Source organism: Leopardus geoffroyi, chromosome B2 (assembly GCF_018350155.1).
Source record: "Leopardus geoffroyi isolate Oge1 chromosome B2, O.geoffroyi_Oge1_pat1.0, whole genome shotgun sequence".
In the NCBI taxonomy this organism is placed as follows: domain Eukaryota; kingdom Metazoa; phylum Chordata; class Mammalia; order Carnivora; family Felidae; genus Leopardus; species Leopardus geoffroyi.
This window is the reverse complement of record NC_059332.1, coordinates 150,109,596-150,123,881: the sequence shown is the minus strand read 5'-3', so window position 1 is coordinate 150,123,881 and position 14,286 is coordinate 150,109,596. Positions and strand designations below refer to the sequence as shown.

Here is a 14,286-nt window from a genome sequence, read left to right as displayed (position 1 = left end):
GGGGTCCAAGGGCCTGGCCCTGACTTCAGGGGCGCGCCGTGCTGGGCTGTTGGCCGTAAGGCTTCCGGGCGGGAGGCTGTGCACGGAGGGTCTCACTCCCGCTGAGCAGGAGGACCCCCCGTGGGAGGGAAGCGAAGGTCACCTTGCAGGTGACAGGGGCAGCGGGGGTGGGTCTGGCTGCACAGTGAGTGGCTGGAGCCCAGCAGGTGGCCAGGGAGGCCCCGTGGAGATCTGAGCAGGGGGCTGGACCAGCCCCCAGGGAGGCCTGATGTGGGAGTCAGCCGGAGCCGGGCGATTGGGGCGTCAGGGGGGGGCTCCCGTGTCAGCTGTCGGCGGTGATGGGATGAGCCAGAGCCGAGGGGCCTGGGAGGCACCGCCAGGACGGGAGCGGGAAGCAGGGGTGCGGGAAGCAGGGGTGTGGGCAGCAGGGGTGGAAGCCACGTGACCGCGGGCTTAGATTTGGGGAGTGGGTGAAAATGACAGCCGAGTTTCCCACAGACCCATCTACAGCCTGGGATGGGGAGGGGGTGTCAGGGGCCCAGGACTGGCCAGGAAGAGAGCCGCTTCCCCTAGAGATGCGACCACCCAGCCCTGATCTGGGAAACAGCAGGGGGCTAGAAATTCGGTCAGGCCCATCCCCCGACTCCTCGCGGGCGGGAGGCCGGCTGCTGCCCCTGCAGCCACGACCTCGGCCCTCACGGCCTCCGGACCCCGCGGTGGCCCCTTCCTTACGACCTGTGTGCTTGTCAGCTCACAGGGCAGCTGGAAAACGTCTTCGGACAGAGCAGACCCTGCTGCGTTTAAGGGCTTCGGGCTTCACGGCCTGTCTACTGTCCCCATAGCGCCGGTGAAGGAAGGACGCGCAGACGCTGGCGTTAGCGTTCTTGGCGGTCCCGAGTTGTAAACCGGGGACAGGTCACGTCACCCAGCGAACCCGCACGCAGGGGTGGGCGACTGCGGGCGTGTTACTGCCAGCTTGCGGGCGTCTCTGAGCCCTCGGGACTTTCTTCGTGTCTGCACGTTAAAGGTCAGGCGAGGGACCGGGGAAGGGGCCGCATGACGCGTGACACTCCTTACGGTAAGCCTCCAGCTGTTTCAGGCGACTGGGGCAAAAATGCTTGGCTTTCTGTCCCCCCGAGACACGGGAATCGCGGCTCTCGCCCTCCTTTCCCAGCCTCGGACGCGGGAGACTGAGGCCGGGCCTCGTCCAGTTTGTGCAGACCACGTCAGGCGAGGTCTCGCGGGTGAGCGGAAGGACCGCCTTGAGTTAAAATGAGCTATTTCCATCTTCTTGCACAGGCACAAACTTATTTTTTTTTCAAGGAGAGACTGGTTGCGGGGGAAAATTGTTCTTTTCATGATTTAAGACTTTCTTTTGGAGTCTGAGCTCGCGGTGGCCTCAGCGGGGAGCGATGGTTTACTCCCCGAGTCCCCTGCAGGCTGACTCCACCAGGCTGGCCTAGAACTCACAGCCGGGCAGCACGGAGCGTCCCCGCGGTCTTTGTGTGTATGAAGGCTGCAAATTTGGTCAGCTTTGGCCACCACGGCCCCCGCCAAGAGCAGCTCTCTCTTGTGTTTTGAAAGAGCGAGTTGGGTTTCTCATCTTGTCCCTGGACGTGTGTCTCTCGTTTGAGACAATACGTGAGGCGAGCCCATCCTTTCCCGATCCGTGAGGCAGCACGCAGTTGCGTGTTCTCGCCGTCGCTTCCCAATTCAAACACTGACGCAGAATAAGCCGGATGCCTGGCCCACCCGGCCTCCCTCTGGGAGCGGGGCTGTGCAGCCTGACGCTGGACATCCCCCGGGGCTCCAAAGGCTCCCGCAGAACCTTCGATCTGGGCCACTTGTTCCCGTCTGTTCATTCGCCCTGACGGTTCAGGAAAGACGGGTGCCGTTGCTATAGCAACCCTCACACACCAGTGTGCTGCATTTGAGATTCAGAACGTCTGGGCTAAAAATACTCCCTCGCCCTGCTGGCCGCCCAAAGGGCTGTTCTGGGTTGATGAACACAGAAAACGTGAGCTCTCGTGTGCCCAGTTCACTTAACCTGTCTTTTCCAAGCAAACAAGACGGCCCGAGGACCCGTTCACGCCTCGTGCGAGGACAGGAGTCAGCCTCTGCCCGCGCCCACCCACCGGCGCCTTCCTGGGGCGGGATGGGGCTGGCAGAAAGGCTCCTTTTCTTTTTAAGTAACCTTTTTATTTTGGAATCATTTGAGCTCACAGAGAAGTTGCAAAGACGGTCTGGAGAGTTCCCGTATACCGTTGACTTAGTGTCCCCTAACACTAACATCTTACAAAATCGTGGTAACACTTGTCAAAAAGAGGAAGTAATGTTGGTACATGAGTCAACTCAACTTTAGACTTTATTTGGTTTTCTCTAGTTTGTGTGCTCCAGGGTCCCACCCAGAGGCCACACCCAGGGCCCCCAACCAGGGTCCCATCCAGAGTCATCCAGGGTCCTTCCCGTGGCCCGCCCCAGGCCCCCACCCGGGGCCCCCACCCAGGCCCCCACCCAGGGTCCCATCCAGGGCACCTATCACGTTGAGTTGCCACATCTCCTTTGTCTGATCTGTGAAAGTTTCCTTGTTGTTCATGACCTTGACAATTCGGAAGAATACCGGTCAGGCATTTGGTAGCCTGTCTCTCATTTGGGGTTATCGGATGTTTCCCATGATTAGGCTGGAGTTATGGCTCTGGGGAGGAAGCCTCCAGAATAAAGTGCTTTTCTCATCACATCGGTCACTGAGGATGAGAAGAACCTTGATAGGCGGTCAGCCTGGACCCGCCAGACTCAAATTTAATCTTGAAATCTAAAGATGCCAACCTCCAGACAAACGCATTAGCTTAAAGTCAGAGTGGCCGTGTCACTAGAATATTCATGAAATTGGGGTGTGTTTGCTCTGGCACTGTACCTACTAAGGGGGCCACCATACCTGTTGGCCATGGAACATGGAAACACCTGCCACTCACAGCCCTGGTGTCTCAGACTTGGATTTTCTTCCTACTCCCCCAACCCCCACCTCCCCTCTGGTGACCATCAGTGTGTTCTCTGTAGGTAAGAGTCTGTTTCTCGGTTTTCCTCTCTCTTTTTTCCCTATGATTGTGTGTTTTGTCTCTCAAATTCCACCTACGAACGAAGTCCTATGGTATTTGTCTTCCTGTGACTGACTTATCTCGCTTAGCGTAATACACCCTAGTTCCATCCGTGTCGTGGTAAATGGCAAGACTTCGTCCTTTTACGACTGACTGATATTCCATTGTATACATGCCACATCTTCTTTATCCACTTGTCAGTCAGTGGACATTGGGGCTGCTTCCGTCATCTGGCTCTTGTGCATGATCCTGCCATAAACGTCGGGGTGCTTGTGTCCCTTTGAATCGGTATTTTTATACCCTTTGAGTGAATGCCAAGCAGTGCAATTGCTAAATCATAGGGTAGTTCTATCTTTTTTTAATGTTTATTTATTTTTGAGAGAGGGAGGAGAGAAAGCACGAGCGGGGAAGGGGCAGAGAGAGAGGGGGAGAGAGAATCCCGAGCAGGCTCTGTGCTACCAGCACAGAGCCCGACGTTGGGGCTTGATATCATGAACCGTGAGATCGTAACCTGAGCCGAAACCAAGAGTCGGACGTTTAACCTGCTGAGCCACTCAGGCGCCCCAAGGTAGTCCTATTTTTAACTTCTGAGGAACCTCACACTGTTGTCCATAGTGGCCCCACCAGTTTGCTTTCCCACCAACAGCGCACAAAGGTCCCTTTCTCTCCACATCCTCACAACACCTGTGCTTTCTTGTGTTGTTGGTTTTAGTCATTCCGACAGGTGTGAGACGATATCTCATCCCGGTTTTGATTTGCATTTGCCTAAGGATGAGTGACGTTGGGCACATTTCCTGAATCTGTTGACCATCCATAGGAAGACGAGAAATCTTCAAAATACTCTGAGGAGCTGCTAACTCCCAGGTCTTGTTATCAGACTCTCTTTGTGGGTGAACTTGTACTAACATGGACGCCTCGCAGACCCGGACAACAAGGGCACCTCCTCTGAGCCTTCCAAACAGCCTCCTGTTGTCCCAAACACACGTATGTTGTTCATAATGTGCGTCTCACGTTGTATCGTGCCGGTGGCCTTGCCCTCCTGAGTCCCTCCCGTGGTAGGTGGACAGCCGAGCAACCAGATGCCAAGAAAAACCTTCTGGGTGTTGATGTTCACAGGCAGGGCCACAGGAAACCTTGCTGCTGGCCCCCAACCTTCCCCGCGGTGCTGGAGGGCCACTCTTCCCTCCATCCCTCCCCTGCAGAAGGTAGGGAGAGGGAACAGGGCAAAGGGCAAGGGAAGGAGGGGAGCTGGGGGAGGGAGGTGTGTGGGAGTTCCGTGTGTGCTCTCTCTCCCACCGTGCACAGCTGCCCACCGTGCAGGAAGGGAAGGATGGTCCCAGGAAAGTCCCTACGACTTCCCAGACTCCCGCTGTCCCCAGGAATAACAGGCGCAGATCACGTCTGGTCGCACTGAGGCTGGGGGCAGAGGGCAGTCCGTTCATCCTGCCCGAGCTACAGGACTACACTTGACACCTCGGTCTACTTATTGTCTCAAGCTCTCTACTCTGGTTACACGTCCTGTGTTACCTCCACTCCCACCCGGGGTGGGGGACTTCTGGGCAATAACCAGAAGGAACGAAGAGGAAGAGGCAGCTCTTGTCCTGGAATCACCCCCCGCCCCCGTTTCCTTGTGTTACTATTTATCCTCTGAGCGAGCGCATTGGGTCTCTGACATGGCGCAGCAACCCCATGGGACGCGGGCTCGGTGTTTTACCTGTTGGTTCCCTACTCGCTTCATGAAGTCGCCGTCCATCCACGGGTCCACTTGGCCATTCCGCGAGCACTTTTGCTGACGCTTTGAGAGCGCTGGAATTACTGTGATGAGGATGGGACGCTGGGCGGGATGGCCTCGTGGGGAACTTGACCGAAAAAATCAGAGGCGTGCCGCCGCTGGCCGGCCACGTGCAAGGGCACGAGGCATAGAAGCCTGGCAGTGGGGCCGGAGTGGGGGGCACGCTCCACAGCGACAGGTGGTGCTGGGCTGGGACAAGGCCAGGTGACAGCGGCATCTGCCCCCCTGATGAGATATTTGTTCTACCCCAAAGCCAGGCGGGGCCACTGAAGGCACCGGTGTGGGAGGGATATGACACGTTTACACCGTAGAAAGATGGCCCTAGCGGCAGTGTGGGGTAACACGGAGCAGGTAAGACAAGAGAGGAGGAAACAGGTCTGGAGCTGACGAGAGACGAGGCAGGGAACCGTCCAGACGGGACACATGGGCCACAAGGAGAGGGAACCCAAGCCCAAGTCCAGTGAATGGGCCGAGGGCTTCCTGAGAGCAGACATCGCACCTTGTTCATGTTTGCAGACCTCAGTGCTGTGACTGCCATGTAGTTGGTGTGGACGGACAGCGGTGTAGACGGAGGCAGGAGGGGTGAAGGGGACCCGAATCCAGCTTGTGTGATCTTTGGGAGAGACCCGGCTTTGTTTCTAAGCTGAAGGGAAGGAGGGGAGAGCACAGGCTGAAGGTGCAGGAGAAGGGCTCCAGTGATGGGGTCAAGTGCCCGAGGAGACAGGAGCGGAGTGTGGCCTCTGTGGAACGTGCCCAAGGAGAGGTGTCCTTGGCGAAGAGACAAGTCCACCGGCCAGAGGGGAGGGTGTGGTGGCCGGGGCAGCTCAGGAGGACAGAGCGGGACAGGCGGGCACTGGGCATCAGCCGGGATGCTCGGGACGACCCCTGGGGGTCCACCGTCCCTGCCGAACGCTGTCAGCCTCCCCGCACGTCTGCCAGCTCCCTCAAGTCACGGAGGTGGGGATGCTTCCAGTCCTCAGCCAGGAGCACCACACGTCTTAGCACCCCTGCAAACTGGAAACAAAAATCGTTTACTTCCACCCAGAAGCATGTATCAGGTTGCAGCAGGCTGCTCGGGCCGCCAACAGACTACGGTGGGTGGGGGTTTGGCAACACTCGAGGCTGTTTCCCACAGTCCTACAGGTCCGGGTGTGGACAGGCTGGCTCTGCGGAGGCCCCTCTTCTTGGCCCGCGGACGGCTGTCTCCTCCCCGTGTCCACACACGATCGTCCCTTTGTGTACGTCTGTGTCCTGACTCCCTCTTCTTATAAGGACACTAGTTATGTGGGACGGGTGGGAGGGGCCTCCCTAACGAACTCATCTACCTCCATTACCTCTTTTAAGGCTCTGTCTCCACACACAGTCGCATTCTGAGGTCCTGGGGTTAGGATTGCTTGCGTTCGTCTTTGCTTGGGACCCCAGGGAGTGGTCGTGCCTCGTGTGGCACACAGGTCAGGCCTCCAAGCTCACCTTTTCCTTTCCCACGTAGTCACCCACCGAGTGACGGCTTGGCCCGAGTTCCCACCAGTGCTAACGTCGCGTGAATTCTGTTTCCTTTACGTACGATGCTTCCTCACTGCCAACGATGTGTCGCCTGACTTGGCAAAGTCCCCACCGTGAAATAATTCCGGTTTTGGTACGAAGCGAAAATTCCTGATTTTGTTGAGAAAATTGGGCAGTAGGAAAGCCACCGTTTTCAGCAATAGTTGAAAGCAATCGTTTGAGGTTTTGAAGCAACGTGTTCATGCCCGTGTCTCCCCCGCAGCTCTTTACGGCGTTCTGTTTGAGAAGAACAAGGAGGCGGCCTTTGCCAACTACCGCCTGTGGGAATCGCTAGGCTTCGTCATCGCCTTTGGATACAGCACGTTTTTGTGTGTCAACGTCAAACTCTACATCCTGCTGGGGGTCCTGAGTCTGGCCATGCTGGCCTACGGGACCGTGGAGTATCTGGAGGCCAAGAAGGCGGCCAGGCCAGCCGCTGCGGAGCAGGCAAAGCCAGCAGAGGGGGAGGAAACGGAGACAGCCATGTGAAAGGGACGCGCACCAGGCCCGGGAGCCCCGCGTCCCCAGGAGATCTCCATCTGAAGTGCCTCAGACTTTGTAACCGATTCTTCTCAACTACGGCGGCGACACTGAGCCGTCCTGAAGACATCACACCGTCACATGGTTTTGGGTGATTTTTTTTTTTCTATTCTAATAAGCGTTCCATCCACCCTGTCGCTCGCAGAGATCGAGAGGGAACGTGAAGGGATCCATTCAGCTCACAAAGGAAGAAAGTCGGGTGTATCATCAGCCGACGGGAACTTGCTTAGATACAACAAGTATCTGTACTTGCTTCTGTCGTACTCGCTGTTGTGGTCGTTCGTGAGAATTGGAAGGATGTGGACGTAGGGAGTCCAACACCGTCGTTCTACAAATGGGTAAACTGCTGTCCAGGCAAGCCCGCCGACTCCCTCCCGGAGTCAGTGAGCGACAAAGCCAGGCAAGAGTTCACATCTCTTGAAGCTTATAGACGATGAGTTTCTAAATAAACGCAACTACATCATGGACTTATCTTCTGTGCAAACACTTTTATTCTAAATACTCAGTAGAGCACACACACACCAGTCACCAAGTAAGTGAGTGAGCCTGCCGTAGACGAGAATGTGTAAGACAACTGTTACACACCCACCTTCCGATCAGAACCCGCATCCACCAACGGTCTATTCCCTCTATTCCCACCCTCGTCGTCTTTAACAAGCTGCTAACGCTGGCCTCTGCCCCCTGCTGAGCCTCTCCCTTTTCCACGGCTCTCAGAGCCCTCTGGCCCCTCCGACGGTGTCCTGGGGTTTGTCACCCTTGCCCCCTTCACCCCAAGGCACCTGCTCTTTGCCCAGGCTTCTCCCTCCACTTCCCGTGAAGCCCCTCCCGCTTCCCCATGAACAGGCACCCCCACCCAGGCCCCAGCCTCTGTTACAGCCCGGCACTCTTTGACCTTCAGCAAAGCCCCATCAGGTCAAACCTCTGTTGAAAACCCTTCCATGGCTCCCCATCTCAATGAGGCGAGTTGGGTCCTGTCCCAAGGAGACCGCCAGGCTCCTCTCCAGGACATCTTGTTCCAGACCTTTGCTCGCACGCCTCTGCGACCTTGAGAATCTCCCGGCCCCTCCACACCAACGCACCCAGCTCATGAGAGGCACGGTCCCCTCCACCTTGGAGGCTGAGGCTTCCGTAAATAAACCGTGTGGCGTTCCTGGATGCAAATCAGGTAAGACAGGCCGGTGTGGAACTGATCTTCGGTTTCTCTCTCGGCTCAGAGCCTCTGAGAGGGAGACACCCCAACTCGCTTAGGAATCCCTCCTACCTTCCAGAGGCGCCCTGGATGGTGATCCTGGAAAAAAACGGGCCACATCGTCCTGACCCCACCGGGCGTCTGCTGAGACATAGATGGCGCTGAGAAGCGTGCCCTGGGCCAAAGGTCGACAGGAAAGCACTCCCCCACCCCAGGCTGAGAGCAGAACCAGAAGTTTGTGCAAAGCCCTGGAGAGACCTGGAGAGGCACCTGTCCAACCTGGCACCCCACGGCAGAGCCCAGACACAGGGGGGACGCAGGCAGGCCTGATATTGTATGTTACTTTATCTTATTTTGCCTCGTTTTATTTTATTTATTTTTTTCATTATTATTTTGGAAGGCCGGGGAGGCGCCCTCGGTGATTGGTGACATTGGGCAGCTTGCTGTCGAGTGTCTGGCTTAAACGGCAAAGGCTGGATGCTCTGCTCTGTCGCTCGGGGTGCCAGCCCCTTCCTGATCCATTGGGCACTCGAAGATGAGGGGAGCGTGGGCTGAGGGGCCTGCTCTGGAACTTGGGGCCCCAAGGCCAGCCTGGTCCCAACGCGGGGAGCAAAGGCTCTCTCAGTAAGGGCTGAGGGCACGGTGTCCCCCAGCACCCCCACAGCAGGGGTCTCACTGGCCTTGAAAGAGGCTGAGGGGTCCCACGGGTCCTGACCTCGTTTGCCTTTGTTGATGCAGTGACAGAGGCCCACAGGTCAGCGCTGCCGCGGACACGGGCTGTGGTCCGGGGCGGCCGGCCGGTGCTCCCGGAGGCTCTGGGCAAGCGGCACTCTCCCATCCGCCAAACGAGCCGCCTGGCTGGACATCGGGTCTCCCCGAACATCGCCTCCTACACCATCACCGCCTTCTCTTCTCTCTCCCCGCTCCGAACTGTCTGATGAGAAGAGTTGGTGAGCGTGCCCCTGTGCCCAGCTGCGGGGCCTGGCCGGCGGGTGAAGGATGGGTGGCCAGTGGCCTCGGTCAGACGAGCACTTCTTGCCTCGCCTGTGCCAGCGGGAAGCCTGGATTGTAGCAGAAGGGAAGTGACTGAGTCTCGCTCTCAGTCTCCCACTTGTACGGTGACGATCTCCCCGCTTCCCGGAATCCGGACAAGGTGTTGTTGCGCAACTCCGCGTACAACGGGGTGTCCCCGCCTCTTCCCCGGACTGAGGTTAAAAGACAGCCCTGCCCGTGCGACCCTAGACTCCGTGGCGTTATTACAAACCTCAGCTGATCTGATCCAACAACCATAAACCGCTTGGCCCGACTCCCAGGGCTCAGCAACAAATACCTCCTTTTATTACTTGCCCAGAGTAACTGTAGGGGGTGAGGTTCAACAACTGCGGAACGTATGAATGTATATATGTCACAATGTATGATTAAAAGCCTTCCTGAAACCAGAGATAAATCTAAAATAAAATGGCAAAGGTAGAAATAGGAAACTTAAAGGCACCTAATAAAGAGAAAGTAAATGTCTTAAAAGATCTAGGCTTGCAGCCGGTAGGGAGTTCCTGCAATTTACAAAAATGAGCCCAAGCGTCCTGGCAGCCAAGGCAATTAAAAAAAAAAAAAAAAAAAAAAAAAAACATTATATAATCATCGCTACTTGATAAAAGGGGCCGTGTCAGTGTTTTCACAGAGAATCATTTTCCAGGTCCTAAAATGTAAAGGGGTGTTCATGCGGGTCCCCCAGTGGAGACCGGGGGCAGGCACCGCAGATGCGGTCTGACGGACCTCCGCGTGTGTTTTATGGCGGTTTGATCGCCGCGACCCTTGACAGAGCAGAGGGCCTGCAGTCCAAAGGGGGTCCTGTGCCCAGGTGGCTCGGGGAGCCAGCACGCCCAGGGCGCGGGCTTCGGGGACGGCTGGGTCACTTTCTGCTGCGGGAGCCTAGAGCCTTCTCCTCCAGAGCCAGGGCCCAGGGCCTTCGGAGATCCTACCCTACCCCCGACGGGGGCTGGATCGGGGTCCACTCCAACCTGGGTTATTCAGGGAGTCACCGCACACAAGCCATTTCACTGGTCAGCAAGTGACCGAGTCAGAGAGGAAGTACCAAGGGACGTCACCACTTCCGGCCTCACGTCGAAATCAAACCCAGAGAGTCTCCTTCCTCCGGGGCCTCTTTCCAGGCCCACTTCTGGCCACTGGCCCCAACTCGAGTCCTCCCAGAAGCCCCTGCGCCCCCTTCCCGACCACGTGACCGTTTGTCCCCCGCCCCCCCGCCCCTGGCCCACAGTGTGCTAATGTCCCCAAGCCCTGCGTCCCTGGGCGCTCACCGCTGCCTTGCTGAATCACTTCCTCTCCAGCTCACAGACCCACGAGGCCTGGCCTTCTCTCTCCAACGTCGGCATAAAATATATGCGATGTGGGCCTCGTCACGGAGTGCGTCCCAATCGCCTCACCCCAGCTACACCAGGGGTCTCCGTGCACGCGTGCTCTGGTGAGATGACGAGGCAGGCGCCTCACTCTCCCGAGTCTGCTGGCCTCCAGACCCCCACCAGGCACCCCCGGAACCCAGCGCAGTGGGAGAGTACCATGCAGCACGGGTGTCCCGTGAGTGGCAGGGCAGGCCCCCAGCCTCAGGATCAGCGCTACCAGCGCCCCGAGCGCTTGACCCCCCCGCAAGCCTTCCACGGGCATGACCTCATTTCGCGACCTCCTGACTCGTGGGCATCCGGCTTGGTCTTTCCTGACCTCTGACCCAAAGGCACTAAGTCCTTCTCAGGTGCCCGGGCCCCAGCGCAGGGGCCTGACTTCGGGCAGTCTGGGGTGGAGCCCGGGTACCAGCAGTTTTAAAGGCTCCCCCTGTGACGGGGCGCTTGGGGGGCTCAGTAGGCTAAGCCACCGACCTCGGCTCAGGTCATGATCTCGCAGTACCTGGGTTCGAGCCCCGCGTCCGTCTCTGTGCTGACAGCTCGGAGCCCGGAGCCTGCTTCCGATTCTGTGTCTCCCCCTCTCTCTGCCCCTCCCCTGCTCGTGCTCTGTCTCTCTCTCTCTCTCTCCCAAAAATAAATAAACAAACAGACAAAATTAAATAAATAAAATCTCCCCTGTGGTTTGGCTCTGTGGTTGATACATGAGTCTAACTGAGCATTGCTTTTATTTTTGTTTATTTATTTAATATTATTTTAGAGAGAGAGAGAGTGTGTGGGGAAGGGGCAGCGAGAGAGAGAGAATCCCAAGCAGGCTCCACACCCAGCGCAGAGCCCGATGGGGGGTTCCATCCCAGGACCCTAAGATCATGAACTGAGCTGAGATCAAAAGCCAGACGCTCAACCGGCCGAGCCCCCAGGCGCCCCGTAACCAAGCACTGCTTCTAAAGCAGATTATTTCTGGGTCCTTGACGCTTCGTGCCCACTTAATTAGCTCATGGCATGTGAAGTGCGTTTTTTAAAGTTGGAGACAACTTCTAAAGAATTTCTGGAACTAAATATTCACTCATCATTTATTCGCTCATTGCAAATATTCATTAGATACTGTTATTGCCGTGGTTCGCGTCATCTGACGTCGCAGGAGTCCGTTGCCCCTGGGATGCCATAAAACAACACAAAGATAATAATGGTTTCACCCACATTTAGCCAACCGGCCTAGGGAAACTCCACACCGTGGCGCACTGAGGCCCCAGGAGCACACACACCTTGGCCATTGGTACCTCCAGCCTCGGCCGCTCCCTCACTGTGAACGGCACCCCTTTCTCTCCCCCCCCCCCCACCAGCCTCCAGTGGCCCTGCACCCCCGCCCAGGTGGCCTGGAGCCCCTCGGAGGCTCCCCCTCCTCCTCGGCCACCCGCAGGCAGGCGGGCATCCCGAGGTCCGGCCCCTGCCAGGGACCACCCTGGTGCTCTGGTCCGCCTCCCACGCAGAGTCACCGGCCGCAGGCTCCTCCCCGACACTGCCGTCACCCCACCTGTCACCCCCCGTCAGTCACCAGCCCTGTCCATTTTGCTTTCTGGAATTCTTCCAAACCCCTTCTCTCCCCGTGGTCTCTGTTGGCGGATGACCCCATCAACAGTCGCTCGAAGTATAAGGCTGACACGGTACTGTCCCTGCCCCTTCACCAGTAATGGCCGTTCTCTTCAGGACAAAACCCCAATGCCCCCACCTGGGGTGCGGGGCTCCCCATGACTTGTCCCACCTCACCTGACCACCCCCCCGCCCCGCCCCAAGTATCAACATCCCTGTCTCTTACATCTCTGTGACTTTGCGGTCATTGCTGGCTTTATGAAAATTCCCGTCCTCCTCCTCTGCCTGGCTGACTCTCTCAGTGCTCAAGATTCAGCTTAGATGTCACTTCTTCCTTGTAAAACCGGCCTGCTCCCCCCAGGCAGTGACCTGCCTGCGTCAGGTGTCCTTTCAATGCGTCCCGGAGCCTCCTGTCCTCTCCTTCATGCCGGCTGGCACCTGCAACCATCTGTCCCCTCCCGTGTGGGGGTGAGAATGTGGGCAGATCACACAGCTGGAAGGTAATCTGGCGGTCGGGCCATTTCCCATCCCTGCCATCCCGTCCCTGCCTCCCACGGGGCTTATCAGCCTGCAGGGCGCGGATGAGGACAGACTGCCCGGTGAGCGAGAAAGCCAAGTGGGTGGGACCCTGCATGCTCCCCGCTTTCCCGCGGCTGGAGCCCCGGCAGGAGCCCAGGACACAGCGCTTACACAGCGCCCCCTGGCGGGCAGGGCGGCCACCGTCGCCCTCACGCGCGGGCAGAGGGGCATCCTGTCCCTGGAAGGTGCTGACGCGTGCTCACCAGGCCACCCTGCAGCTCCCCCCCGGCCCTCTCCGTAAGTGTGGCCGGGCACCTTCCCGACGCCCCGCGCCTCGTTCGGTGTAGAACAAAACCCTGCCTCCCAGCGAGGTGCTCCTTTGCCCTTTCCCCCAACTTCCTTACAGAAACAGAACAAAACAACGGAAGGCCTCCCTACCAGCCGCTTTGGAAGGGCCAGCCTTTATCGGGGAGTTCAAAGGCAAAGCGTGGAACGGACCTGCATCTGTGTTTCCCCTCGGGATGGTTTCCTATAGTACGAACCGTTCCTCATTACCGAGGGATTCTCTCCTTCCGGTCTCTGTCCAGCTATCCCCCCGCAGGTGCTCAGAGACCCAAGTGGAGAATTGAAGCGATGACCGTGAGGCCCACGGGGGATCTCTGGACAGCCAAGCACGCGTGCTGGGATCTGCTCACCCACTCGGCGAGCCCTGGGGGCCATCCGCAAAATCCTGAGCGGTGATGCCCTTGAAGAAAAGCAGATTTGGGAACATTTCCAACACGCTAGGGGCCACGGATCTGATTCAACGCTCCAGATACGTGAGGAGCCCCAGGTGCCAGCATTTGAAGGTCTTTCCAGCCACCTGTCCCTCGCCGACCTCCCTCCGTGACCTCTGTCCCACGGCGGTTTTAGAGAAGACAACCTCGATTTCTGCTGTCCCAGCAAGTATTTCCTGCACCTGAACCGGATCCGTGAGGCTTCCGTCGGTGACCCCAACAGGTCCCAAGCAGGCAAATGGCCCTGAACCATTCTCGTCACACCAGGAAATTCTCGGGTCAGCAAATTAGACCGTGTCTATGCACTCACTCGAGGACGGGGTCGGGACCGATGCTGGTGTAACTGAGGGGCAAAGTCGCTCTTTCTCGGGTGGAAGTGCCCGCTTCCGGGGCAGGTGATGTGATGAGGGACATCGGGAGGCGCTCAGCAGACTGGAGCCCGGTTAGGTAAAGGGGAGCCAGCCTCCCACTGCAGCCTGGGGCTGGGACAGGTGCGCAGGGAGGGAAGGCCGGACGTGCACAAGGCCAGAAAGCACAACAGATCACGTAGGGCCCCCAGACCAGGTTCGACTGGATTCTATTGTGAGCCACATGGGAACCTGAAGAGTTTCCTGTGGCTTCTGTAATGAAGTCCATAAAGATACATTTGAGTGGCGAACACGGTGGGAACTCATCCTGTCACGGTCTGCAGGCTGGAAGCCCAAAATCAAGGTGTGGGCGGGGCCACGTTCCTCCGAAGGCCGTAGTGGAAAATCCGTCCTGCCTCTTCCGGCTCCTGGCGTTCATGTACGTCTCAGGTTATTCCCGGGCTCGTAGATGCATCACACGGGTC

The 14,286-nt window shown here is 57.8% G+C and overlaps 1 protein-coding gene across 3 annotated transcripts in view; it reads left to right on the top strand.

Annotated features, from left to right (window-relative positions):
• UNC93A (unc-93 homolog A) overlaps nucleotides 1-7,440 on the top strand; it is a 39,269-nt gene extending 31,829 nt beyond the window's left edge. For all 3 annotated transcript variants that reach the window (XM_045500281.1, XM_045500279.1, XM_045500280.1), the window contains one exon: nucleotides 6,653-7,440. In XM_045500281.1, coding sequence (XP_045356237.1) covers nucleotides 6,653-6,918 — 266 coding nt within the window. In that variant the 3' untranslated portion in view covers nucleotides 6,919-7,440. The remainder of the gene's footprint in view (nucleotides 1-6,652) is intronic.
• Nucleotides 7,441-14,286: the final 6,846 nt, after the last annotated feature.